The 25,368-nt window shown below is 41.9% G+C and overlaps 3 protein-coding genes across 5 annotated transcripts in view; all 3 read left to right on the forward strand.

The window, feature by feature from the left end:
* The first annotated feature begins 287 nt into the window (after nt 1-287).
* Nucleotides 288-1,608, forward strand: alkbh4 (alkB homolog 4, lysine demthylase). Its single transcript, XM_077592574.1, has 3 exons — nt 288-428; nt 646-834; nt 954-1,608. The coding sequence occupies exons 1-3, from the start codon at nt 327-329 to the stop codon at nt 1,473-1,475; spliced, it is 813 nt and encodes a 270-aa protein (XP_077448700.1). The 5' UTR covers nt 288-326; the 3' UTR covers nt 1,476-1,608.
* A 401-nt stretch (nt 1,609-2,009) lies between these two features.
* akap10 (A kinase (PRKA) anchor protein 10) lies at nt 2,010-8,697 on the forward strand. Its single transcript, XM_077593093.1, has 15 exons — nt 2,010-2,226; nt 3,195-3,239; nt 3,608-3,793; nt 4,647-5,135; nt 5,351-5,449; nt 5,523-5,607; nt 5,701-5,824; nt 6,210-6,346; nt 6,429-6,573; nt 6,648-6,815; nt 7,047-7,156; nt 7,238-7,320; nt 7,408-7,460; nt 7,559-7,648; nt 7,718-8,697. Exons 1-15 carry the CDS (start codon nt 2,205-2,207, stop codon nt 7,721-7,723), a joined length of 1,842 nt encoding a protein of 613 aa, XP_077449219.1. The 5' UTR covers nt 2,010-2,204; the 3' UTR covers nt 7,724-8,697.
* Nucleotides 8,698-9,071: 374 nt separating this feature from the next.
* lhfpl7 (LHFPL tetraspan subfamily member 7) overlaps nt 9,072-25,368 on the forward strand; it is a 37,924-nt gene continuing 21,627 nt past the window's right edge. For 2 of the 3 annotated variants that reach the window (XR_013298051.1, XM_077591836.1), the window contains exons 1-2: nt 9,072-9,882; nt 20,154-20,292. Coding sequence is in view for 2 of the 3 variants with exons in the window: in XM_077591836.1 (XP_077447962.1) it covers nt 9,484-9,882; nt 20,154-20,292 (538 nt within the window). In the remaining variant the exon portion in view is untranslated. The remainder of the gene's footprint in view (nt 9,883-20,153; nt 20,293-25,368) is intronic. The other variant, XM_077591838.1, reaches the window with a different exon arrangement.

Here is a 25,368-nt window from a genome sequence, read left to right on the forward strand (position 1 = left end):
GTACTTACATTGAGTTGGCTTCCTTAACAAGACGAGCACAACAGATACTTTCCCGGGTTACTACGCATGACGTATTTCCACTGGGCGTGGTTTAAAAGTAAGGGTTATTTTATTTTTCCAAAAATTCATTCACCTACCAACAAACATTTTTTTACGTGTCTTTGACATTAAATTAAACGCAGCGTGGTTAGCCTATAAATATTTTGTCACATTTTACTTAAACAGGTTTGCTAACTGTATACCATACCCACCCACTAGGTAGCAGTATTTACATTCATTTCAAGAGACGCGCTCTCTGACTTTTAACAGAAGAAGATGCAGAGAAAATGACAGTACATGATCGCGTTGCTGGTTCTTGTGCTTGCAAAGGTATCAGGCACTGCCTCCTGTGTGAAAAGTTAAAACTAAGTAATTCGTCCGAGAATAAGGTAAGTTTAAAGTTATTATAAGTTTATTTTGACGTCCAAAAAATATAGCTGTAGATTGCAACCTACCTGTACCCTCCATGTACAAGTGGCTCGCTACGTGCTATTATCGATCCATTGCATAAATAACAATAACAAAAGAGTAGAATAGATCAAGTATTCATGTAATATTAATTTCATGTCTTGATACAACCAAATAACTACTTCTTTATTGATGTAGATTGTGCATCATTTCACCTACGATCCCAAAAGAAAGCTTGCCATTTGCAAAAATGGCGTCCCGGTGTCGTTTCCCTTTCCTGGAGTGTTCCTGTGGGAAGACTTTTTGTCAGAGGAGGAGGAGAAGGAGTTCATAAGCAGCATGGACCAGGACGTCTGGAATCCGTCCCAGTCAGGTCGAAAGAAACAGGTACAGATCATGACAAGGATCACGGATCTGCTATTAATACAGTTGTGGATTGTGTCACAAGGTACTACTTTGGTATTACTACCTTAAAAATGACATAACACCTGACTTTTTAATTCTAGGATTTTGGACCAAAAGTTAACTTCAAGAAGAAGAAGGTGCGTCTCGCAGGTTTCCGCGGACTGCCGGCGTTGAGTAAAAAACTAGTCCTGCGAATGCAACAAGAGGAAAGTCTGGCCAGCTTCCAGCCTGTGGAGCAGTGCAATCTTGACTACAATCCTCAAAGAGGCTCAGCCATTGACCCTCACCTGGACGACTCCTGGCTGTGGGGGGAACGCCTAGTTACCGTCAACATGTTGTCCGACACCACGCTCAACATGTCACTGGAGCGGGGTCTACCCCAGCTCGGACTCTCAGGGGAAGTCAACGTCGCAGTGCCGCTGCCGCGCAGGTCCTTAGTGGTGTTGTTCGGGGAGGCCCGGCATCGCTGGAAACACGGCATTCTCCGGAAGGACATTCAGGAGCGCCGAGTTTGTAGCACGTACAGAGAACTATCAGCCGAGTTCCTCCCCAGCGGACAGCGAGCTGAGATGGGAGCTCAGCTACTTAATATTGCCGGGTCCTTCAATGGAACTCCTGTGTAGTAACCGCTTTTTTTTAATTTTTATGTACTTGTTCTGTATGAAATGTTGCTTTTTAACTTAACATTTTATCTCGCTTAGCTAAAGCAACGGAAGAATGGAGTTTGCCTCATTAAACTCAATCTCTTTTCAAACATTTTTTGTTAAAGAAGTCTTTTAGGGCCATTGCAATGTTTTTTAATCATTCTTCTGTGAATTTAAATAGGCTTGTCACGAGTAGATTTGCAACCTATTTGAACTGGGAAGATGTGCAATTAAAAAAAAAATCTGTTGATGGAGAAAGCAATAATTCACTGGTGGTATATGAATAAATATAAATGGCTACATAATGGCAAAAGATCCAAAAGAAAACTTTAGTTCTCTAGATATGGTCTAAGTGAATAAAAAGACTTGAAACCAAATACAGTAGTTTTTATTTGTCTTGACGGGTGTAGTTATTAGTTATTACTTTCCAACCTACATGCATTGCCATGCGTCCTTACGTTAACTCCCCTGTAACTACATTTCCCACAATGCTCCTGTGCAAAACACCCGGAAGTTGGTCGCGTATTGACAACATGGCTGCTGATCTGACTGGATTTGGCGAAAATTGGAATTTGACAGCCTTCACTGGGTGAACACTCACCATCAGTTTTCATGTGTGGGGTGTGCAGTCCGGATAGATGTGAAATAAGGGACTTGCCAACCCGCGCGATGGTGTCAGTGAGCTGAGGAAACCTAAGTAAACCCGTCATGTCGTTTTTCAAGCGGAAAGGTGAGAAAGCTCCCTCTCAGCTGCAACGTCAACTATAGCTAGCTTCCAGCAAAAACAACAACAAAAAACAGCGTGGATTTTCACTGACGGCATTTTAAAATATAATCCATAATTTTGTCGACCCAGTAGCTTCTCCGATCGACGGATATAAGCATTGCTGTTTACGTAGTAGTGTCAAAAGGCTTCCCCATAGCCTCTCCATCATTCATTGACTCTTGATTCACGGAGCTACTCATAAGGGCCACCATGGAATTAAAAAAAGTGAGGAAAAAAATGCGTGATCGTATCCACATGGGTAATATTCAGAGTTAACAGAGTGTGTGTTTATTCATAAAATAATTCTACAGTGGTGAAAGGTCATTTATGATTTCCCCATTGGCGGAATGCGGGGGTTTGAAACAGCTGACTCGGCAGGTCTAACATAGGAAGGAAATGTAAAGACATTTCTGTCTTTAGGAAGTTTAGGCTTTCTTCTATGTGCAAGAAAAATGTCTGTATTGGAAAATTCATTGGTCACAAAATACACTAGATCACCCCCTCTTCTCTTACTAATAGTAGAGATTTTGTTCAAAATCCCCCAAATCCTGTCAGGTCCTGTAAAGAACATCTTCCGGAAGACCCCCTTGGGGATTTTTATTCCCCCCTTTCCACTTATTCTAAAGACATGTTGTCACTCGGTTGCCACCATGTCTGCCTCTCAATGTTGACGTTGGAGAGGCCAGTAGAGTGAACAGGACTGAGAGGCCTTTCACGTTCAAGGACAGCGTCTTTGTTTTTATTGCAGCACACTAAGTGGTTTGCTTACATTCCTTTTTTTACTTTCCTGTTGGAATTGGGTGACTTGGGTCAAGTTATCTATTTTGTGACTTTCTGATGACGCCAAGATTTATAGTGGAATGCCCTGCTTTGCTGACGTGAATGGAACTGCTCTTCTTTTCACACTACTGTTTTTATTTTTGTCCCTGCAGCTAAAAGTAAAGAACCAGAGAGAGCGATCGACACTAAAGTCAGAGGTGAGTTTATTGTTTCAGTGTCTCATTTTCATATTTATTTATTCACTTTTGACATGTCCTATTCAGCCTATTGGATACAGAGAATGGAATAATTTTAATGTGCCATATGGGAGTTCGGGAGTTGACATGGTGGTCTGAAATCACGCATTTAGTAATGATAGATGACAGCAGTACAAGTCAAAATGAATATCTCAATGCCTGCCATTAAAACAATAGACATCCAATTTATTTAAACTGAAGGGACTTTTGATCATCCATAATGGATTGGACGTCTAGCGCCGACAATGGCAGCCAATAGCTTCATGCATGTACATTTTTTTTTTGCTATTTTGACTTGAACTATTCTTCCATGAAATTCCAATTGAAAGGTGGAGTCAGCCCGCACTCACCATCGCCGCCACTGAAGAACAACCATGCCAAACAGGACGCCAGCGGGCCCAGCCACGTGGCCCTCAGCGCTATCTCCGCCAACATGGACTCCTTCGCCCGCGGTCGCACGGCCACCCTCAAGAAACAGCCCAGCCACATGGAAGCTGCGCACTTCGGGGATCTTGGTACGTCGCCTAAATTAGCACTCAACGTCAAAACGGGATCTGCGACTAGTACCATTTAAGTAGGATTTCCTGTCGTTTTGACGTGATGATCACTTGGTAGAATCATGGCCTCGAATCTGCTTTCTAGTCCTCAGGCACATTTTTGTGAGTTCATTCCTTAGGAATGCAAGTTACTGTTTGTGCTGTCTTTAGTCATTCACAACTTGGGTAAGTTAGGCTATTTCTGGATTGAAATGAGTTTGTCACTAGTAGACATCCAGTCCATTTGAACTGAGGAAGAAAATTACATCTTCGGATACGAACCAGGCTGGACGAGAAGTCACCATCTTTAGTCCAAAAAGTCTTTACATATTCGTCTTAAATATAAGACGGACAAATGTAGGAAATGCATGCTTCTTTATAATTCTCTTTTAACTGCCCCCAATGTTTCAAACTGAAAAATGTGTTGCTAAGTGGATTAGTTCCTTTCCTAATCACTGGCTAAATACAAGTTGTGGCGTTGAATAAATGATTGTATGAAATATTGAGCGTAATAATTCAGGCATAATAATAATCTTGTGACTACTCTGCTTTTAGCTAACCAACTTTAAAGTTTAACAAGTAAAGAAATGCACACAATCTAGATATAAATGCAATCAATAAATATAATGTTTATATTGAATTTATGTAGTCATGTAACAGCATTTTATATCCACGAGCTGAAATAATGACTCTTTCTGTGCTATTTTAATGTATTAAGATGCAACTAAAATTTCCCTGCAGCTGTTTTGAAACATCGGAGCTACATTTTTTAGTTATTTATTTATCTTAATATAATCTTCACTCCCTTTTTATGTGTGTGTGTGCATGACAGGTCATTCCAGCGTGAACTATCATCCCCAGGAGACCCGCTCTCGGCTCTCCAAAACAGTGGACCAAGTGCTCCGGGACCACGTGGCCATCCCCCATTACGTGCGCTTTATGGAGCGTCAGGGTACCGATCACTTGGTTCGATTCTGGCTGGAGGCCGAGAATTTCCGATCCGCTAGCTGGTCACGGGTGCGAGCGCACAGCCTCAACTCGGTCAAACACAGCTCGTTGGCCGAACCCGTCACGGGCGGCGTAGATGGATCCAAGGTGGTGCCGGAGCTCCCCCTCCACAATTTAATGGCCCTGGATTGGAGCAGTACAGGAGTTCCAGGACAGCCCATGCAATTGGAAACCACCTACGCCCAAGTGGGCTCGAGTCCCGGAACGCCACGGCTCAAAACAGCCGACCGCCAGAACCCCTCCAGGACGGGGACGCCTTCCAAAGCGCAGCCGAACAACACCCTGCGAGATCTCTCCAACCAACTCATGAAAAGTAGGACCGTTTATTGGTGTAACAAAAGCTAGTGTTTACAAAACCCTGTAAAAAAATAACAGTAAATATCCTCAGTCAGTGAACATGATTTGGGACCGCCCCCCCTGAGTCTTGAGTTGGATACTTTTGAGTCACATTAGAAAATGGAACCCAACTTAATAGTAAGATCATCAGTTCATGTATAGCTATTTTAATTTAGGGGTGTCTTGGTTTAGGTATCGAAAAAGACGCGGTGACCATCTTTACCAAGTACGTCTCTCCCGATGCTGTGAGGCCCATTCCCATCACGGAACCGACTCGAAATGATATCGTTGGTAAGGTAGACTTATGAGATGATTAACATGGAAATAATATTTTTTAATGTGGTCCTGCTCTTTCTGTGATTAGCCAAGATTTGCGGAGAAGATGGCATGGTGGACCCAAACTGCTTTGTCTTTGCACAGTCCGTCGTCTTCACCATCTTGGAGCAACAGTAAGATTCTGCTCGTGTTAATAGTCACACAGCTCTGGTTACTGTTTGACGTATGATTCTTGTTTAAAGTTTTACTGTGAAATGCATTCCTAGGTACTTCATGGAATTCCTGCGGAGTCACCATTTCTGTAAATACCAGATTGAAGTGTTGACGAGTGGCTCGGTGTTCCTGTCTGACATTATGTTCTGCGAGTCAGCTCTCTTCTACTTTTCCGAGGTAAGTTGACCCAGATGTTAGCAAAACATTTCATAAATTAAATAGAACCATTGTTCCTCACGTTCAAGTTTACAGCCTCACAACATCTCTGTGTATTCATCACACTGATTTTTTTTGCTTTATGGACGCGCATCTTTATGAAAAGAGATTTGCTCTTGCAATGCATTTCATCACTTCCTGGTCTGGTTGCACTTATTTTTGTAAAAGAAAAATGTCAGTGTGTCTAGTGGTGAGTGATTGATTCTGGAAGCTGACTAAAATAGGGTCTGCTTATACAAAAGGATGATGTAATCTTTGTATTTAATACATGGAAAATCAACAAGAAAAAGAAACCACACACAGTGCTAGCAAACAATTCAGTTTTTTTCCCCCTCTAAATTTGAAGTACATGGAAAAGGAAGAGGCCATGAATGTACTGCAGTTCTGGCTTGCGGCGGACAACTTTCAAAACCAGCTGGCAGCCAAGAAGGGCCAGTATGATGGCCAGGAAGCCCAAAATGACGCCATGATCCTTTACGACAAGTAGGTGCAAGTTTGGTCAAGTTGGGGTTAAATTAAAGCAATTTCCTCAATATTCTTTTGAATGATTTTCTCCATTTCTTAGGTATTTCTCACTCCAAGCTACAAACCCTTTGGGATTCGGCGATTCGGTACGCATGGAGATCGAGTCCAACATCTGCCGAGAGGGAGGCCCTCTACCCGAGTGTTTCACAACTCCTCTAAGACAAGCGTGGACCACCATGGAGAAGGTAAAGAAGAAAAGTTGCCACCTTTCCAAAAAGGCTCCCCTTTGCACATTACCGCCCGCTGTGCTTGCGTTCAGGTGTATATGCCAGGCTTCCTGTCTAGTAACCTTTACTACAAATACCTGAGTGACCTCCTCAATTCGGTGCGGGCGGACGACTTTGTGAATGTCAACACGCCGGGTCAGGGCGGGTCGGCGGAGAACGAGCGCTCAAGTTCAAGCGGCGGCGAAGCTTCTCTATCCCAGGTGACCTGACCTAACCTTCATTCGTGTCCTGGAGGAACGATGCAAGCGGGGGCTGTTGGATGACTTTTACTCAATTTTTTTTAACGCGTTCACTGCCAATGGTCGGGTTTCACTGACATTTTCGGCCATGGATGGCCGATGGGGTTGTTAGCCAATGAGTTCATGTCTTGAAAGATTACTTTGTAAAGCACTGATGTACGTTATTCGTGTGGTGGTTATCCCCCGCGGCAGTCTTCTAGCAAAAAGGCAGCGATCAAGATTTTGAAAAACTTCGACGAGGCCATAACGGTGGACGTCGCTAGTCTGGACCCTGAATCTTTGTACCAGAGGCCATATGCTGGGTGAGTCTATTAGATTATTCTTATTATATTATTTTATACATGTTTTTTTTAAATGGAGTGCAATTTATCCCTTTTCTGTAGACGCATGACTTTTGGCAGGGTGAATGAGTTGGGCCAGTTCATCAGGGAGGCAGAACCAGAACCAGATGTTAAGAAATCTAAAGGTATGAAATCTGCTCAAAGCTTCTTACTTGTAGTAAACACTAACAGTTCTAAGAGAAAGATATTTATATATATATCATTTTTTTTAGGGTTCATGTTTTCTCAGGCCATGAAGAAATGGGTCCAAGGCAACTCAAATGAGGTTAAACATTTCTCCTGCCTTACCATGTTCTCAACAATGGCATTTAGTAAGACAGAAAAATAGAATGACATCTAACGTGCTTTAATTCTTAATTGAAGGCTCAGGAGGAAATGGCCTGGCAGATTGCTAAGATGATTGTCAACGATGTTGTGCAGTCAAACCACGACAGTCCTGGCAAGTCTACCAAGGTATCTTTTACACACACTCACACATGCACACACACGTATCGACTTTTCATTGGTTTCTTTTCATTGCAGTTATGACCTGAGATGACCCCCCTCTTCTCTCTCTCCCTACTAATGGGACGCCCTGCAACAAGCTAAAAGTACTGTACCTCATTGTTCCAACTCCACATGACTACGAAGACCTATCTTGTTCAGTTGAAGTGAAGGCCAGGCCTTTTTCATCACATGGCACGAAGTCTCTTAAAATGCCTTGTGCTTCTTAGGGCAACCTTGCACAAAAAAAGCATATGTCGGTCAAGACGGAAAGCCAACTGTTGCCCACTCTTAATTGTATTGTCTCATCTCCGACCTCCGGGGATGTCACACGGACTGAATTGTGCTCGTTTTCTTCACGACACTCCTCCTCATGTTTGCTTTTAAAGGACCATTCCTTGTTTTTAGAAAATATTCTTGCTCAACAACATAGCCAAATCCTCTGTTTGGAGCGTTAGCCTCTTTTTCATATGCACATGCTTCTTTAAGCCTTCCCTTCCTAAAATGTATTATGTCAAATGCTTTGGCGATTATGGAGATTTATTTGTAGATTATCTGCAAATGACAATGAGATAAAGGAAGATCTGATGCCTCTTGTGTGAGACTTCTCGGCACTTTTACAGAGCGTAGAATAAAAGAGCTCCTTACTGAATTGCATTGCTCCAGTTGTGATGGAAAACTCCATATTTTACAATGTGTATACAGTATATCTATACATAAGTATAATGTAGACCGGTTCATCCCATATATGATTGTTAGTACTTTTTTTTTTTAAATGTGACCATAGTTTTTCTTTTTTGTTTGTGTGTGTTGTTTTGGATGCATCTCAGAGACAACTGGACAAGTGCTCGATGAATTAACCAGTTTTTTTGTTTTCATTTTGAGCCTTTACTGAGGTGTGGAAAAGATCCGAGCAGGAGTTTTGGTACCATGTACCACAAATTTTTCCGATATGTATGTGCACCTAATCGAAATTTATTTAAATTGTGTTTGATTTAAATACATATGCTATAAAAATGCCTCTGCTTTTTTTATTTATTTTACTACACATGACACATGTTTTAGGTACTAACTAATTTCTTATATCTATACGAAGGGATCAAAAAGTCAATTTACTTTTACATTTAAAATTCTAGCTTTTGATGGGTTGTGAATTTTTATACCATACTCAACTCTTAAAAACAGCTGCAGCTGACGCCTGTTTTTAAGTTAGAAATGTGCCATCTCCATATTGTCCACACGAGGGCACTGTTTACCCCATTGAGATTCCCTGGGAAAATGCATTTGTAGCAGGACACCCAGCAGTACTATTTTCCGGTTGTAGATGACATCTTTTTATTTTGAAAACACCTCCCGGAAACGTAGTTTTTTGAACACGTTGACTTGACGCCATCCGGGCGTAGCCTGCAATTAACGCCAAGTGTACACAGTTCAGCTGTCCACGCCGGGCGGACGGACGGAGGAGACAGAAAACCCCAGGAAAGGATCCGGAGACGCACGGACGTTCTTGCCATTGATTCGCTTTTAATCGGAAAAAGATCGCTCTTTTCTTGTTCTGTGCGGAGCCATCGCAGCCACGCGCCCACTTGTGGGTGTGACAAACATTTTGGGGAAGCGGCGTGCCGATCGGCCGGCCGGATCTCCTTAGCTGGACACAAAATAACTTGAAAACACCGCGGGACATCCACGTCAGACCCCGTAGATCGAAGATGTCTACCAGATACAGTGCGAAGGGCCACAGGTAGACTTTGGGTGTGTGTCCGTGTGTGCGTGTGTGCGCGTGTGTGTATGTATGTAAGCTCCAAATGAATTTGCTCCTCCTGGCACGGGCGAAGAAAGAAGAAGAGGAGGAAGCCGAGTGTGGAGGAGCCAGTGTGTGTACGGGCTTTGCGCCCCACGTTGCCACCACCATGTTCAGCTGCGTGGGATGCTTCTGGGTGCTCCTCTCCTCCGCCCTAGTTGCCGTGTGCAGTTTTAGTTTCATCTCTCCTGCGTGGATTGTTAAGGAGCAGACTAGGACCAGTCATCACCAGCATCAGCATCAGCATCCGCATCAGCATCAGCATCAGCATCTTCATCATCCCAAGGACTCGGTGAGCTTCGGCTTGCTGTGGCATTGCTCCGAGTCTCTGGACCACATGTACCGCTGCTACACCTTTGGAGGGATGGGCAGATTTGCAGAGATCCCGTCCAGCTCGTGGCAGGTGAGTCCCACTCGCACATTATCACCTGGCTGCGTCTATTGTATTATATTCAATTCATTTTTTTAAAGTGTTTAGTCGTTTATATATTTGTTTTGGAGGGAAGTACGGTGGAGTTGTGGATGAGAAGGCATGTCTCACTGTCACTGGGTTCGAACCGGCTAAATGTGTCTTGGCGTTTGTAGGTCAAGCAACTACTTTTTGGTAATAAAAAAAATAAACAAACTTAAATTTAGTCTCATAAACACCTTATGTCCCTATACATCGACATCAGATTTTGAGTTATTTGGACCACAAGGTTAAGATACATTACCCAAAATGTGACGTCCACTTAAATGTATAATAATATTTATTATTAGTCCGCCTTTTTTAAAACATTATATCATTTGTTATTATTATGAACAAATAAAATGTTCATTTAAATATAGTACATATATATAAATATTTATTTTAAAATTCAAGAGTCTAATTCATTTAAACAAAGAAGACTGAATGTGAAGGCTCTTTTATCCCTGCCATTGTATAATATAATTCTCTTTTATAGAAATATTGTCGTTCCAAAGTAATAAAAAAACTCATTTCTAAATGTATCTAGCTCAGCCCCACACATAATTGAATTAACAGGTACATGGGGTAATAATGCTAACATGCTTGGAGATGAATGTTTGTGTTCCCAGTAGCTGTCAACAATAGGGTGACTGTTTGAACTCCTTTGCAAAAGTCTTCCAAGTACAGAAGCAGAAAAATGCATACGAGTCACCTCCGGAGCTATGATTTATGCATGAATATGTATTAGCATTTGAAAGGGAGATATTAATAAGCAGCATCTTGGGTGACTGCAGTGCGAGTATTTTTACACAGAGGAGAATGCATCATAGGTAAAAAAAAACCTGTTGTACACCCAGTGGGATTTTGCCCAAATTGATTTACACTTTAGATGAGAATATGTAGTTTGAATGTTTATTTTAATTTATTTATTTTTGTTAATAAACTCAGGCCGGCGAAATTGAAAGAAAGGGACTCGTGCTTTACCACGCTAGTAATAGACACGTAGTGTTTGGAAAATGGCTCTTGCTACAAGAAGCCTGCCAAGCCCTGGGAATGTCATTTCACCACTCAGTGAAGCAGAAAAACTCGTAAGAGGGGAGCAAAGTCATTTAATGAATTTCACTTATGATTACTTTATCTGCCTGTTTTTTCTTTTTTTCTTGGCCTTATTTCGCAACGTTAATCAAAAAAAGCTGTTCCTTTCTTGTAAGTCTATACTCTATTATCGCATTCGCTCATCTCCGGATGGTTTAATTCTACAAGCTCTATTGGACATGTTGCCATTTTAAATCATTGGGCTGCCATTGACATTGAAGTTAATTTGTCACTACGAGACGTCCAATCCATTTGGATTGGGAGGGCTGACAGCCAATGTTCATTGTTGCCAATGGCTGAAAATGCCCTAAAATAATGAGTACATTAAAATGCAGGCATGTCCTCCAGCTGATCAGAAAGTGATGGATTGTGTACTGCAGAACAACAGACATTCCTATATCAAGAAAAATGGTAACTTTATACACAGAGGTGGAGTTTGACGCGGGAGTCACATGACCTTGTATCAAATATTGATAAATACAGCAGCAAAAGTGAAGCTATTGGACTTTTCGCATCTTAAATTTACTGTAAGACATCTCCCTGAAGCCATTAACTCTCTTGGGGGGGGCCACTGTGTTGAAAGCCATTTGTATTAAAGAGTACCTGCCAGTGGGAAATCATGTTAAGGGGTGGAGTGCACATGTTGCATTCTCTTTTCTCCTTGAGGAGTCCCTAAACCCAGCATGTAGGAGACAAAGACAGATATTTCCTTAGCGGTGGCCTCATTCTGCTACGGTGGCGACATTCTTTGAACTGTCACCTGTCTCGCCACAATGAAAACAGACACCTTCCCACTGAGCGGATGATCAAAACAGATATCAATGTGCTTAATGTCTGCCCACGGCACTATTGATTTTGTAATTAGCGGGGTCGCAGGAAGCCGTGGCTGAGCAGGAGAGGAGAAAAACAGCAAGAGGCTAACTTTGTAAGCTTTTCAACTTTCGTTTTTCAGTATTGCAACTCAGATCTTTAAAAAAAAGCTATATTCTGTCACATTGTGGTTCGAACTAGTGTTTTAAACTGGAAAAAATCTTATCACAATATGGCCCACATCAAAATATTAATATGCCAGGGTATGTTTTTTAATCATTTGTTGAAGCATATATCTGATAATTACAAATAGTATTCATAATTAGTGGTTTTGACAGCTGTATACAACATTTACATTATACCTTTTGATAATATACAAATTAATATTGGAGCGATTAGTGTCGCCTGTGTTCTGTGTGGATTATGTTTTGCAATTTGCACTTGTATTGCATGGATTACTCATGTATGGTTGGCAGTTAAAACCAGGTGGCTAACTAGTTGCGCGGAGATAGGGACTTTTTGAGATAGCACTATGTTATGTATATGGAATCCCATTAATGTAGCAAGTCGGTGCAAAGTTGGTGATGTATGATGGACAAAATGTACTTTGCAGGTACAAGTTTGTTTATGGAAATAATGGACCATATGTTTCTTTTGATATGACCATATGAATTTCACCGCTAGCATTAGGCCCAGCGGTCACATCTCCGTCTTACTCGCTGATCCGTATCCCAAGCCCGAGTTGACGACATAGAGGGAGGAGAGCCGGTGGCAGGACAGAAGCCGTGTTTTACTACCATTCCTTCCATCCAGTTGTTTTTCACATGGTTGATTTTGAGCATGGCCGCACATCATTCTGCTACTGGTGAGGATACGACGCATGACAAAGCATAAAGCTTGAGCTTTATGAGACCATCACATTTATGGCTGTGCTCTCAGTCTTGTATATGTTAGGACATTTTTTCGTGTTACTTGTCGGTTTACCTTGACTTGCATCTACTAAATTTTCCAAATGCAGAAAGAGTTGCAGATTGCTGGAGAAGCTGCTTTTGACATACCGTATTTACTCGCATATAAGCCGCCCTGGCGTATAAGCCGCACCCTTAAAATTGCCCTAAAATCATTGAATTTTACAATGTCCTTAGTTTCTAAAGAGATGTAGCCACACTCGGTGGACATGTTTTCCTCGTCGTTTAATTATTGGATCAGATCCCTTCTCGAGACCAAATTCGATACAAATTTCTTTTGTTTTGATTTGCTTTGACATGAAATTGGGGACTCTCCCTTCTCCGGTAGACACATTAATACTGTCTTTTCTGGTTGGGAGTGAGAGGCGGGACAAGGGCAACTGAATTGCGCTTTTTTCACGAATGGTTGCCGAGTCAGCGAGCTTTGGCAGCCTACCTTCCATTTGTTAAGCAGCCTGTCACTTCTGCTGCCTTCACTGTAGATGCCGAGGGTGGTTTATGTATTGATTTAACCGGGAGCCCTTCTCCTTCTTTTAGCAGATAAATGATAGCTTACTTGGTTTGTTGAATATCAGCCGCTCACGTGGCTTCTTGGTTCCGAATTGAAAACCCGAGAATGACATGGTCAACAATTTACTACTTTAATCATATCCACGCTTCGTCACGGTGTAAGGCACCGTGGAGGGGCAATAAAATGCCGGTTAGACCTGGGGTGGGCAAACTATTCCACAAATGGCCGCAGTGGGTGCAGGTTTTCATTCCAACGTATAAGAGGAAAGCTTTCCACCAATGGGATTGCCGTCAGGTGCTTCTTGTTTCAGCAGAAACCTTGTCGGTTCAACTGTCTGTGGAACAAAAACCTGAACCCACAGTGGCTCTCAAGGACCGGTTTGCCCACCCCTATGCTAGACTAATGACTGTAGGTTGGCCTCGTCACGCTGCTCCAATTTTTTCTCATCTCACGAATACTGTAAGATCAAACCCAAAAGCTCCCGGGATGCAGCCATGCTCCCAAGCATGACTCCTCTGTCAAATCCCAGAATGAGCTGTGTGGCTTCAGAAAAAAACAAAAACCTTCGTGTCTCTACTTTCACAGTTCTATAAACGGATATGTTGCTGGATTTTAACTTTGCGGCATCCGTCGACTTGGACCGTCTTTTGTTGGATAAGTAGAGGTTAGTTGGGATAATATTTGGAAGCCTTCTTCTACAAGTGTTTTCTCGCATTTTTTGGCACAGAGTTGAAACAGCGGGGACATTTCACGTCTTGGAAGATAAATCTTCGGCTGCCAGTGACGGTGATAAACAGACCAGATATCCTTAAAAAATGAACTGTTTACATTGAGGACACGGTCCTCCTCATTTTTCAGTGCCGTTGATGGAAATAGACTCGGCGAAGGCTAATGATTGGTCACCCCCTAATTTTAAGTGTCTTTATTAGTGGCCTAACCGGACGTTTGGTCGACCGGACGTTTGGTCGACCGGACGTTTGGTAGAACGGACGTCTGGTAGAACGGGTTCGCATGCAATTGATAGATTTTCACATTGGGTAAATAGGGATTTAATGACTATTATTTAACATTGAGTGAATAGGGTTAGGGTTAAACAAATGAAAGTCCCGTGACTCAAACCTCGGGACTCGCGAACCCGGCGACCAAACGTCCGGTCGACCAAACGTCCGGTCGACCAAACGTCCGGTCGACCAAACGTCTTTCGACGAAACGTCCGAGTACCACTAGCGTAATGTCAAAATAAAAGTGATCAGCATGTTCATAGGTTCACTTAGTACATCATTCTCTTTAACATGCAACGACTGCACCTTACAGGGTGGAACAGGCTACTTCATCAAAATGATGCAACTATGAACTCAGGCTGGTAACACCATTTGGTTCCTATCATCCACTTTCCCTTTGAATTTTTGGAGAAAGATGCATAGCGCAAATAGTAGATGTATTTCACCGCTAAAATCAATGAAGTCAAAGTCAAATTGGTTGCCGTACATGTTTGACGCGCACTCGGCTGGGGTCAGGGACTTTGCTGCATTGTGGGTAACGCGGACGGGCCCGACTCGCTGATGAAATGAAGCAGAGTTGAAGGAAGCACATATAGCGTTTGGAACTTGCTGTGGCACACGATGCATGAATTATAAAATGTGCACTCAGGCTCGGTGCTGGTGCACATCATGCATACATTTAACAGCACACCGTGTCAGCTCTTGAGAGTGAGAGGGACTCAAAGGGCAGCCTTCATCGAGGCGCTTCACTTCCTGACGTGTGGCCGCAAGATTGTAATTCCGTAATTTCACCGGCTAAACACCCGCGTCCAAAAAGTGAAAATCGGCAAATTCCATCCGCTAACGCTCGCTTATATTTTAAATGCTTGCGAATCCGCTTTTGGCTATTAGTAATTCATAAGCCTCCTTTGCCGCACTGCATTCGGGGTGATTAAATTTGTCAGCAGTTCCACCAAAAGCAGACGCTCGTCTCGCTCGATGAAAATGGGATACGGCGCCCTAAAGTTGCTAGTTGAGGTTATGACTAAACCTATCTCAGAAAGTTTCACTTGCAGGTTTGTGTGCTAAAATCGAGTTTTTTTTTAAAGCAGAGTCAATGGAAACAATGGCAAAATGTTACACATAGCCCAATTTTGCCTGGTTTTGAATTATATTGCCGATTAGGTGTGCTTAAGGAAAGCCTCACAATACAATATGATGTGTGTTAAAAGGTGCAGGGTAATAACTATGGCGATACGACAATTATTGATCGGTCAGGAAATCAATCTATGATAATCTATGATACGATTAATCAACAGAATTTTGTTCTAAATGTGGGGTTTTTAAAAAAAAAAATCCCTCCTTTGTGAACCAGCCCAAAACACTTTTATTCTACTCACTTAAAAGGAAGACAATTTGAGTACTTTTCCAATTCTTATCAGATTTCTAACCTCAAAACTCCAAAAATTATGCCAGAAAGCACATTTTTCAAATTGGTTTAGTTTCACCAGAACAATTCCCACTTTTAAATCCCATTTTTCCCCATTTCGTAGCGATCTGTCACAGGCTGCGCTAAAACCCAACCATTCGGCTAACAAAAAGAAAAATATGACAGTAATGTGACTCTTTGATCAAAATCTTCCAAGAGCATTTGCAAATAGTCATTTACAGCCAACATGTAATTTATCGCCTGCTCTTTTTGATGTTCAATCATTAGGGCGAATATATAGAGCGATAAAAAAGAATAATGCCTTGATGCTTCTCATTATTGCAGTTTGATTACTTCCAACAAAATTAAGTGAACATCAAGTAGTTGCTGCTGTCGGGTTGTAACGCCAATATAAAGGAGGACAAAGCAAAAGCCAAGCCCTCTTTTTCGCATCTTCACCAGCTTCCTTTGACATGCTCATCAAAACTCCCACTCCCCCTCCACTCGCTCCTTCTCGCCTCCTTTGGGTTGAGAATGTTTGATGTAAGCAGATGTGAGGTTTCCAACCAGTCCTGCTGCGCCGATTGTTTGGAAGCCAAACACGCATTTGAAGTCACCAGCAAATGTGCGTCTTTTCTTTCCCATCTCGCCCTAATACGTCCTTATTTGTCTTTGCTTTCTGATTAAAAGCGACTTTAAAGGCAAGTAGAAGGAGTCGTGGGGTGACATTCAAGTATCAGTGCTGGTGTCGTTAGTACTCGTTTGGAGAGAGGAGAGGAACTTTGCCCGAGGTTTCGCTCTTTTGAGTACGCAAGAGCAGCCCATTATGAGATCTGAATCAATCACGGAGGTTGTCATCATTAAACCGGGCCAGGAGGGATCCCGTTCATTTCAAGACGGCAATATGATCCTCTCATCTACTGTAGCCAGATCCACCTTTGTGATCTATAATAAAGGAGGCGAGGGGGGGAAGAAGGAGCAGCGGGCGCGTCTCCCTGGTACAGATTATTCTTTTTTAAATCCAACTTTCTCACTCATGGATAAAAACATAATCAAAGGGTTTTTTTGGTTTGTTTTCTGTTTCTCTGTTGGTTGATGTTGACTGATCTGGAGTCAGATTTCTATCAAGTGGTTCAGTTTAGTTGGTTGCACTGTAAGGTTTGATTGGAATAAAGGAGGCAAAGAGATACAAAAGGTTAACTTGAATCATTTTTGCTCTCGTCTCAGTTCTGGAAGAAACTATCATGATCCAATTTTTTTTTAAAATGATTTGCTTCACAGTCCAACGGCGTGCAGGTGGTGCTCGCAGTCGCCAGATGGACATTTGGACATCTGTCTCAGCATTTATAAGGAACCTATAAAGGGAGCAATTGTATCAACCTGGAAGCATTGGTACGTCGTGTGTTTGACCAGAATAAGCAACCAAATGTTGAAGACACGTCGTCCATGGCTGAGTTAAAGCGTCTCTGAAAGGCTTCCACTTTGCAATCATATCTCCGACAGGAATTTAGACAAATTGACTAAATGTGGGATCGTCTTGCAACACCAGCCTGTAATTCAGTCGGCACTTTAGCAGGATTTTTCTATCTGGTTCGTGACCAGTAATGTGAAGAGACGTCTAATCCATAGGAACTCAGAGAGTTGGCAGCAAAGGATCACATTTCAGTACCATGGACAGCGATAAACGTCCAATTCATTTGAACTTTGGCATTGAAGGATCACTGTCCAAATGCATTATTGCTTGTGTTAGTTACTTTTTGGACAAGTTGAATTATTTTTTGAAGCAATTTTTTTTAACTCCGTTAGTGAAATTACAAACCAATTTTTATACTAGTTGACTAAAAAGGGCCACTATTATTTGTACAAAACAAAATCAAAATACAGTAGATAAAGTTTTTTTTAACCCCGCCCCCTACTTTGGACTGTAAGATAACTATCTTCATTTTTTGCTTAGTAAAAATTGTGCAGTCTTATTCACACGTTACTTTTGGCAGTAGTCACTACGTTGGCCACAAAATATCGTACAATTCAAGTCACAAAGTTACCACGGGCCAAGCCTTGTACGAACAATCTACCCCATGAATGCTCGGCAAGAGCCAGTGTGAGGTTTGCGCCTGTGTGGGCCAAATGCTTGCGGATGTCACATCCCATCTGCATCCTGCCCCGAAGGCCAAAACGGCCGCTCCATCCACTTGTCAGGTGATTAATCTCCACTTCTCGCTCCCCCCATCTCCGCTACATCCCGTATTCTAGTCGCCGTGTCCGTACCGGCTGGCCAGACCTTGTCAGGCCAGTCACACACTCGCACGCAAACACAATGTGGTTCCGTTCCTACCCGGCCGGGTATGCATTATTCAACATTTCATTGAAGGGTTAGGGCTGCTTTATGTGCCGATGCTAACGTTCGTGTGAGATCGAGTTAAGAAACTAGGAAAGGAACAGAAGAAATAGATTAAAAAAATGAAGTGTGCTCTCATTGGGGTGGTTTGTTTGTCTTGCGAGAGTATGTGCAGTTTTCGACGATTTTAAACTTGATATCGGTACTCCAAAATATAGCCATTTTTGTTTCCATATTAATAGAAAGCCAATATTTTTATGAGCTTGTCAGTTTTTCTGCATTTGTGGTATTTTTTTTTACAAAAAACTAATTGGGCACAAGGAGACGGGCAACCATGCCCACTCACACCCATACCCAAAACATGTCTTTCCCATTTTCCCAGTGTTTCGCAATGGAATTAGACAGACAAGACGATTTAATGAGCAGGTTGTGGCTACTTGGCAGTGTTGGTAAAGAGCCGGGACGCCACTGGCGCCACTGGCAGCCATTCCCATGATTCTTTTGACCTTTATTTGTGGATGTGGGCTGAATGTGTTGCTAGATTAACACCACGTCTCGCGCCTAATGTTCACATCAGGGTAACGCATCAGCTACTGGGCTTGGAGTGTGTGAGACAAGGGCACCTTGACACAAAGAGACCAACAAGAGGACATCTGTTTGTACACGATGAGAGCATTCAGGCCTCATCATTTCCTAATTACAGATTAGACTGAAAACAATACAGCGCTTGAAGTCTTAAAATAAGACTGCGAAGTAAACAACGTGTCAGTTTTCTAAGCGAGTAGCTTCAGGAATTGAATGAATGAAAAATGCTCTTTTTCATCCTGTACAAGCAACACATTATCACAGTGGCGGTCCGTGCATTTTCTTGTAGCGCCTTCAACTGGTAAAATCCACATCCTAGCAGCATTTAATGATTAAATGCAAATACTGGAGCTTTTCAGACATTACAACCGGGCCGGGGGGAGATTTTCCCGGGAAAGACAGCGATGGATGTCAATGGCGAAATGGCAAAAATTGCACTAAAATGGGGTAAAATCCACTTCCTAGCAGCATTTAGTGATTAAATACAAAAACTGGAGCTTTTCAGATATCAGAACCCAATTGAAATATTATTTAGGAATATAGCCATATTTTACTCACCAAAAATCCTTTTTAACTGTACACAATATCCATCCTCCTTTCTTTCTTCCTTCTTTTCTATCGCCAGCGAAGCTAATGATGAAAGTCGAGCCTGTCCTGTCGTATTTCTGGCATAGTCCGTCTTGAAAATGGCTTTAAATCAACACAACAATACATTTACTTGTGCAGCTAGCTCCAGATACAGATTGGTAGCTCTGGCTAATCACTAGCAAATCATAGTTGGTGAAAGCGATGATCCCTACGCCTGTGAGAAGGCAATGACGAATCCCTCCGCCTGCAACAAGGCATTGTTGTGTTGCCAACTCGAAATCTGATTGGTTAAAGCAACAGTCTTATCGACGCTTGTTTAATGCAGCAAAGCCTGCAGAACTGATTGTGAAGGCCTGAGGCAGATTTATGACCTTGGCAACAAATAATGGCTGAAATGTGATTTGTTAAATGCTTCAATATGAAAACACACATCTGGAAGCAGTGCAACCAGGGGGAAAGCAATGAAAGGAAGCTAACAGACAATTTGGAATTATTTAATAAGTATTGATGGACAAAATATAATATGATTCAGATATTTCTTAGGCCAGCAGAGAAGGCCTTGAAGCCCCTGACGGCCCGCCACTGCATTATCATGATAGTACTCATTCATAATCAACAGAAAATGACCTGTATATTCCCTAAAATGAACAGGAAGTGATCTGTAATTCGCCAATGATATCGACCCCAAAACTGACAGTATTTCTTCACTTTGTTTTCTTTCTTTTGCTTGCCACAAGCATATGATTAAGCGTGGGTATAATGACTAGGAGCCGCACGCCGTTGTTTGACCATTGAGTGCCGCTTTCAAGACAAAACCGCTATTACCTCGCCGCATCTCACAACAGGCTCCCGAGCAAAAACATGCCCGTTTTTTTTCTTTCTCACGTAATTGGATTGGCTTTGAATATGTTTGTTTTTTCAGACCAGCGCCGTGTTGTGCTCGGGAGGCTGCGCGCTGTTGGCTGCCAGCTCCTTGTTGGCCATCATCACCGTCTTCCTGCCCAGTGGAGGATGCGAGAGGAGGATGTGCACCCTCGCCGGATATATGCAGATGGCGGCAGGTCAGAAGACACACGAGTGCACGTTTCATAAACGCCACGTTGACCCTGAAATAATTCTTCTCGTTCGTTCTTTGAGCGATGATCAGATTAGTTTACTTCAAGGGTGTCCGACTCGGGTTGATTCGCGGGCCGCTTCAACGTCAACTTGATTTCACGTGGGCCGGACCATTTTATATTTAGATTTTTTTAAATAAATGGATTAAAAGAACTGGATTAAAAGCCCTGAAAATTCAGTTTTCTATAGATCTAAAACAATGTTTATTTTAGCTTTTTTTAAATATATTTTTAGATTTTACAAAATGATTTTTGAACTAAAAACACAGAAAAAATTATTTAAAAATTACAATTATTGATTTAAAAGGGGGAAAATCAGGAAATTTAATATATACATCTATACTCTTCATTTTAATTTGATCCTAGAATAGAAAGTCGGCACTCATGATTTACTTTCCCGGGCCACACAAAATGATGCGGCGGACCAGATTTGGCCCCTGGGCCGCCACTTTGACACATGTGATTTACTTTAATACCTAGAAGTGCTTTTTAAGGCGATCGTGTCTCACAAGACTAATAATGCCATATAAACAGGTAAGTTAAATACAATATTAGTGACAAAGTGCATTAGGAAATTAGAGAAGTAAAAAAATGCAAAAATGTTTTTTCCCCACTTTTATGGATTTATTTGATTGTTTTACAAAGAAAAATGACCGTAAAAGGATGTTCCAAACTTCATTTGTGTACCTTTTGTGGGGATAATGAACAAGCATTCATTCTTAAAATGAACATACACTGCATTTTTACTTGCTTTTGTCTGTTTATGTACTAAACCGGTTAGGAATCACTGCAGGAGCACGTTAAAGATCTATTAGTTTAGCCATAATATAATGGCTAAAAAATGAAGGAAATTTCTCATTTCCCCATCTACACAAGTAAATGTTTCAATATGCTGCATCCCGCGGTGAAAAGCGCTAAAAAACTTGATCACACGCACAAATAAATTTGATAATGAAACAGCAATATAGTCCAACTAAATACACAAGTGAAGGAGAAATGCTATTAAGCAACCAGCAGGTGCCTGGTTCAATTTCCAGCCAAGAGGAAGACAGATGCTAATGTAAAAAGGAAAATTCCTTCATCTGTTTCACTGCCATTGACGGCGTTAGACGTCCAATCCTTTTTGACTGGAAGTTACGAATGAACATCAGCCACTACAGCCAGAATTGGACATCTATCGTTGTCAAGGGGATGCAAAAATCTGTTTTTAATTTTGTTTATCATCTTATCAATTCTAGATTTTGAGAATTATTGACAATTTATTTAAGAATTATGACTAGCATCAATAAAGTCGTATTTTTGCCCATGTGGATCACACTTGTTAACATTGTGGTCCACATAAACAAAAATAAGATGTCTTGGATATCTTGGACACCAGGTCTTTGATTTTTTTTAAAACACCCCAAATAGTCTTGCTTCCAAAAAAAAACACGGTTAAAGGATTTTTTGTCTTCCTATTTGTATTGTCAAACACAAACTAACAACATCAACTCTTCAAAATCTATTTCCTTGCAGCTTAGTTATTCAATAATATTTTGTGCTTCTAGATTTCTTTTTTGTCAAAAAAAAAAACTCGGATTACTCTTTTTACGCCTCTGCCAATAAAAACACCCCAAATTAAGTCATGAAATCTCATCACGCCAATGCAAAAAGATCCTAACATGGACAATAGATGAAAACAGTATGAATGCAAGCGGTCTGGGCCAAAAAAAGGTGAACTTACTATGAGACCCCCTCCCCAGCCCCCCTGTTTGTTTAGAAAGACGCTCCTCGCCGGTTGTTCAAATGCTGTTGGGCTCCATCAATGTTTGATGCCCTGGGGGTGGGAGGCAGGACGGCTGGACGGCGCCGTGTGCTAAAGCGGGAGCTTTTCTCCTTTCATGTATATTTCATAGGCTTTCTCTTTTTAGTGGTCAGGAAGCAAGCATTGCATTGGTCGCTTCCAATTCAGGTGGAGCGTTTTTTCCGCAAACCATCGTGAGTCATCAACGTGCCAACGATGCGGTTTGCTCGAAAACTCCATTTTGAAATCAATACGCGTCCAGTCATCATTTATCGCTCAGTACACGTCCAATCCGTTTGAGAGTAGCCGCCATGTTCCTTCTCATTCCGCGGTCCCGCTTCAAATGGGTTGGACGTCTACCGCCGTCAAGGCAATAACTCGCAATAACAATTATTCTCACGCGGGCATTTCACCACTCAAAGCCTTTTCGGCCTGTTTATTTCTTCTTATCGTCCTTTTCGAGTTCAAAGAAAATATTTGAGAGTCAAAATGGTTCTTTGGGAGTTTCACGGGTCTCCACTTAAAAGAAATTATGCCGGCAGCGCTATTTTTTTTCAGCCTTTGAACGAAATATGAACTACATTGCTTGTATTTTTTGTAATTATTTTTTTTAGTTAGTTTGTGCCGCTGCTTCTAAATCCGCACCAGCTTGTTCTATTTGTTTTATTTGGAAAAATGCATAAAAGTGTAATGGCGCTCGACCCCCCCAAAAAAACTCATGATTGGTTTTTGGAAGTTTAAAAGCACATTTTATTGTTATTACAACAGATCGGAACGCAATTCCCCAGCAAACCCAACTTGGATTAGATTAGATTCAACTTTTTTTCATCTCGTACTCGAATCATTTGTCATTTGCACATTACGCAAGCGCGTCGTCTCATCTCGATTCCCGTCGGGGCGAGTTATTTTGCGCGTTGACTTTAATTCAGACAGCTCGGGAGGGAACATGTTTTTGCGACGACCCGCCGAGGAAGCCCGGTTGGCCTGCTGCGTCAGCGCTCCCTCGAGCAAAGCTGCTCCATGCAGATGTCCTCCAAAGCGCGGCGATGAAAATAGGAAGTCTCTTTGATCAAAGCACCTTCTGCGTTATCTCAGCCCGCGTGGTACCACGCCAGCTGTCAATCATTCCCCTCACCAAACCATAGTACAGCCTGTTTGCTCAAATATGAACACACTGTACCTTCTTCAACTTTTCAAAACTTAAAGTACATCATTTTTCTCAACTCATTGCCATTTTGACATCCGTTTATCTGATCGCAAAAAAAAAAATCTGATGGATTTATTGCATTGTTGTGTCTGGATTTCTTAGCAAGCTTATGCACTTATGCTCTTATAGTGAAGCTTAGCTTTCTGCTAACCACTCTACATGTTTGCAACTTCCTCTTCATGTCATGTTCAGAAATCATAACTTACTATTATTGACTTTTGCAGCTTTGCCTTATCTTTTTGGCCTGTGAGTGTGTACATGGCATACAATACAGCAGCTCTGCGTGGGCGTGTGTCTGTCCAGAAATTCCCCCTAGCGCCTGTTAGATGAAAAGAGCAGCCGGCATGAGTCATTGTTGTGACTGCCGTTGCGGGATTGCACCTGCTTTAGTTCTCCAGCCTGGGCCCTCGGCCATAAACGTACTCACACTTTAACAAATGTGCGTACGTGCATGAAGCATGTTTATGTGCACTCTGCTTTTTTTTTTTTCCTCTTCTTTATGCCGTGATTGATCCTCTACTCAGTGCATGTGCTGATGAGCTTGTTTTTCTTACCATGCCAGGATTTAGGGCTGTCATACGTGTTCTTGATCCAGATTCGCTGCCCAAGTTATACATTTTAATGTTGTGGCTGAACATTGCCAATGTTTTCTTGAAGTAAAGAAAGTAAAAAAAACCGAAATAAACGAATTTACACGCCAACTCAATTCATCAAATGGCTATATCGCCCAGGCCTAAACCAAATCCATTTTTTCCACCAGTGCATCACTTGAGAAGATGAAATATCATCACTCTCTGACACTTTTATCATGTCTCTCAAAAAGAAGCGTAGCTCAGAGTATCTCCCCTCAGACATGCACAAACACGCACTTTGGCAGCTACTCCTCCACCCACCCACTTTACATCAGGACCAGAATCCCTTATTTTTCCAAAACAACCCTCTTCTACACACAAACACACACACACATGCTTAATGTATAAACTTGGTTTCATCTCATTGAAAACTGCACTTTGTCCATGACATTCCTCTTGATCTTATTACATCAGTGCAATTCCATAGATGTTCCCTTCTTGCCGGCGTAATCCCGACGTATTTTTCTACGACATGTTTACTCATGCTATCTTCTACTCTCCCGGTTGACATTGACGCTGTGTGGGTGGATGTCGTCTTTCAAGGTTGCCATTTATTGTCACAACAAAAGAGAACTAGCACAAGATGGAGAGCCGAACGAGAGCTTCCTCGCGAGCCTCCTAACGCTGTCCCGACATGTCCGTCGCCTCAAAGATCGGATGACATAATGCAGAGAACAATCATGGAACCCTGCTCACCCTGATGGTTTCTTTCATCTCTTCTACCATTTGTTTAGGATAAATTCTATGGTGTCATCACCATAGGTGGGCTTTTCTGAAAATTCCTTCTATGCCAATCGAGTTTCAATCTTGTATCTCCTATAAACTAAAACTCTCGGAACAAATATATGTCTAATCCTTACGGCGACATTTATATGTACAACATTGCAGAGGCTAGAAAGTCAATGACCCTCACAAAACGTCAATGACCGCACCTTTTATCTTGTAGGCGGTACTAAAAAAAATCCAAATGTAATGCGGTGCGAATCATTAAAAAGTGGAGCGCGACACGTCGACGTTATCTTGCCAAAAAACAGAATTACAGCCTGTCAAAACACAAAAAAAAGTCTGAGCGGATCGCACGGCCTCACTGAAACCAAAATGGAATCGTTGAGAAGAAAGGGGTGATTTGTCTGTCAGGGGAGCTGAACATCATCATTGTTGCTTGTTACCACAGCAGGCCTCCACTCACTGGCGACCAGTTTTCCACCAGAAAATGCATAAGAAAAGGAAAACATCAGAAGAAAGAAGAGCTTTCCAAAGCATCCAATTATCTACCTGATGTCTGCTTATTTACCACCAAACTGAGTGTAACAAGAGAATCATTCACGCTCCTCTTCTTATCTCAACAATATGTTCTCATCTCGTCCTTTGTCTTTCAAGTATTTCTTTTGTTCACCTCT

This window comes from Stigmatopora argus, chromosome 22, assembly GCF_051989625.1.
Source record: "Stigmatopora argus isolate UIUO_Sarg chromosome 22, RoL_Sarg_1.0, whole genome shotgun sequence".
NCBI classification, from domain to species: Eukaryota; Metazoa; Chordata; class Actinopteri; order Syngnathiformes; family Syngnathidae; genus Stigmatopora; species Stigmatopora argus.

What these genes read in the sequence shown, in the direction of transcription:
- alkbh4 (XM_077592574.1), top strand. Translation starts at nt 327, where the DNA reads ATGACAGTACATGATCGCGTTGCTGGTTCTTGTGCTTGCAAAGGTATC. An exon ending in GTAATTCGTCCGAGAATAAG is followed by an intron (nt 429 to 645) that starts GTAAGTTTAAAG and finishes TTATTGATGTAG; the next exon opens with ATTGTGCATCATTTCACCTA. An exon ending in AGTCAGGTCGAAAGAAACAG is followed by an intron (nt 835 to 953) that starts GTACAGATCATG and finishes TTTTAATTCTAG; the next exon opens with GATTTTGGACCAAAAGTTAA.
- akap10 (XM_077593093.1), top strand. Translation starts at nt 2,205, where the DNA reads ATGTCGTTTTTCAAGCGGAAAG. An exon ending in TTCACCATCTTGGAGCAACA is followed by an intron (nt 5,608 to 5,700) that starts GTAAGATTCTGC and finishes ATGCATTCCTAG; the next exon opens with GTACTTCATGGAATTCCTGC. An exon ending in CGTGGACCACCATGGAGAAG is followed by an intron (nt 6,574 to 6,647) that starts GTAAAGAAGAAA and finishes GCTTGCGTTCAG; the next exon opens with GTGTATATGCCAGGCTTCCT.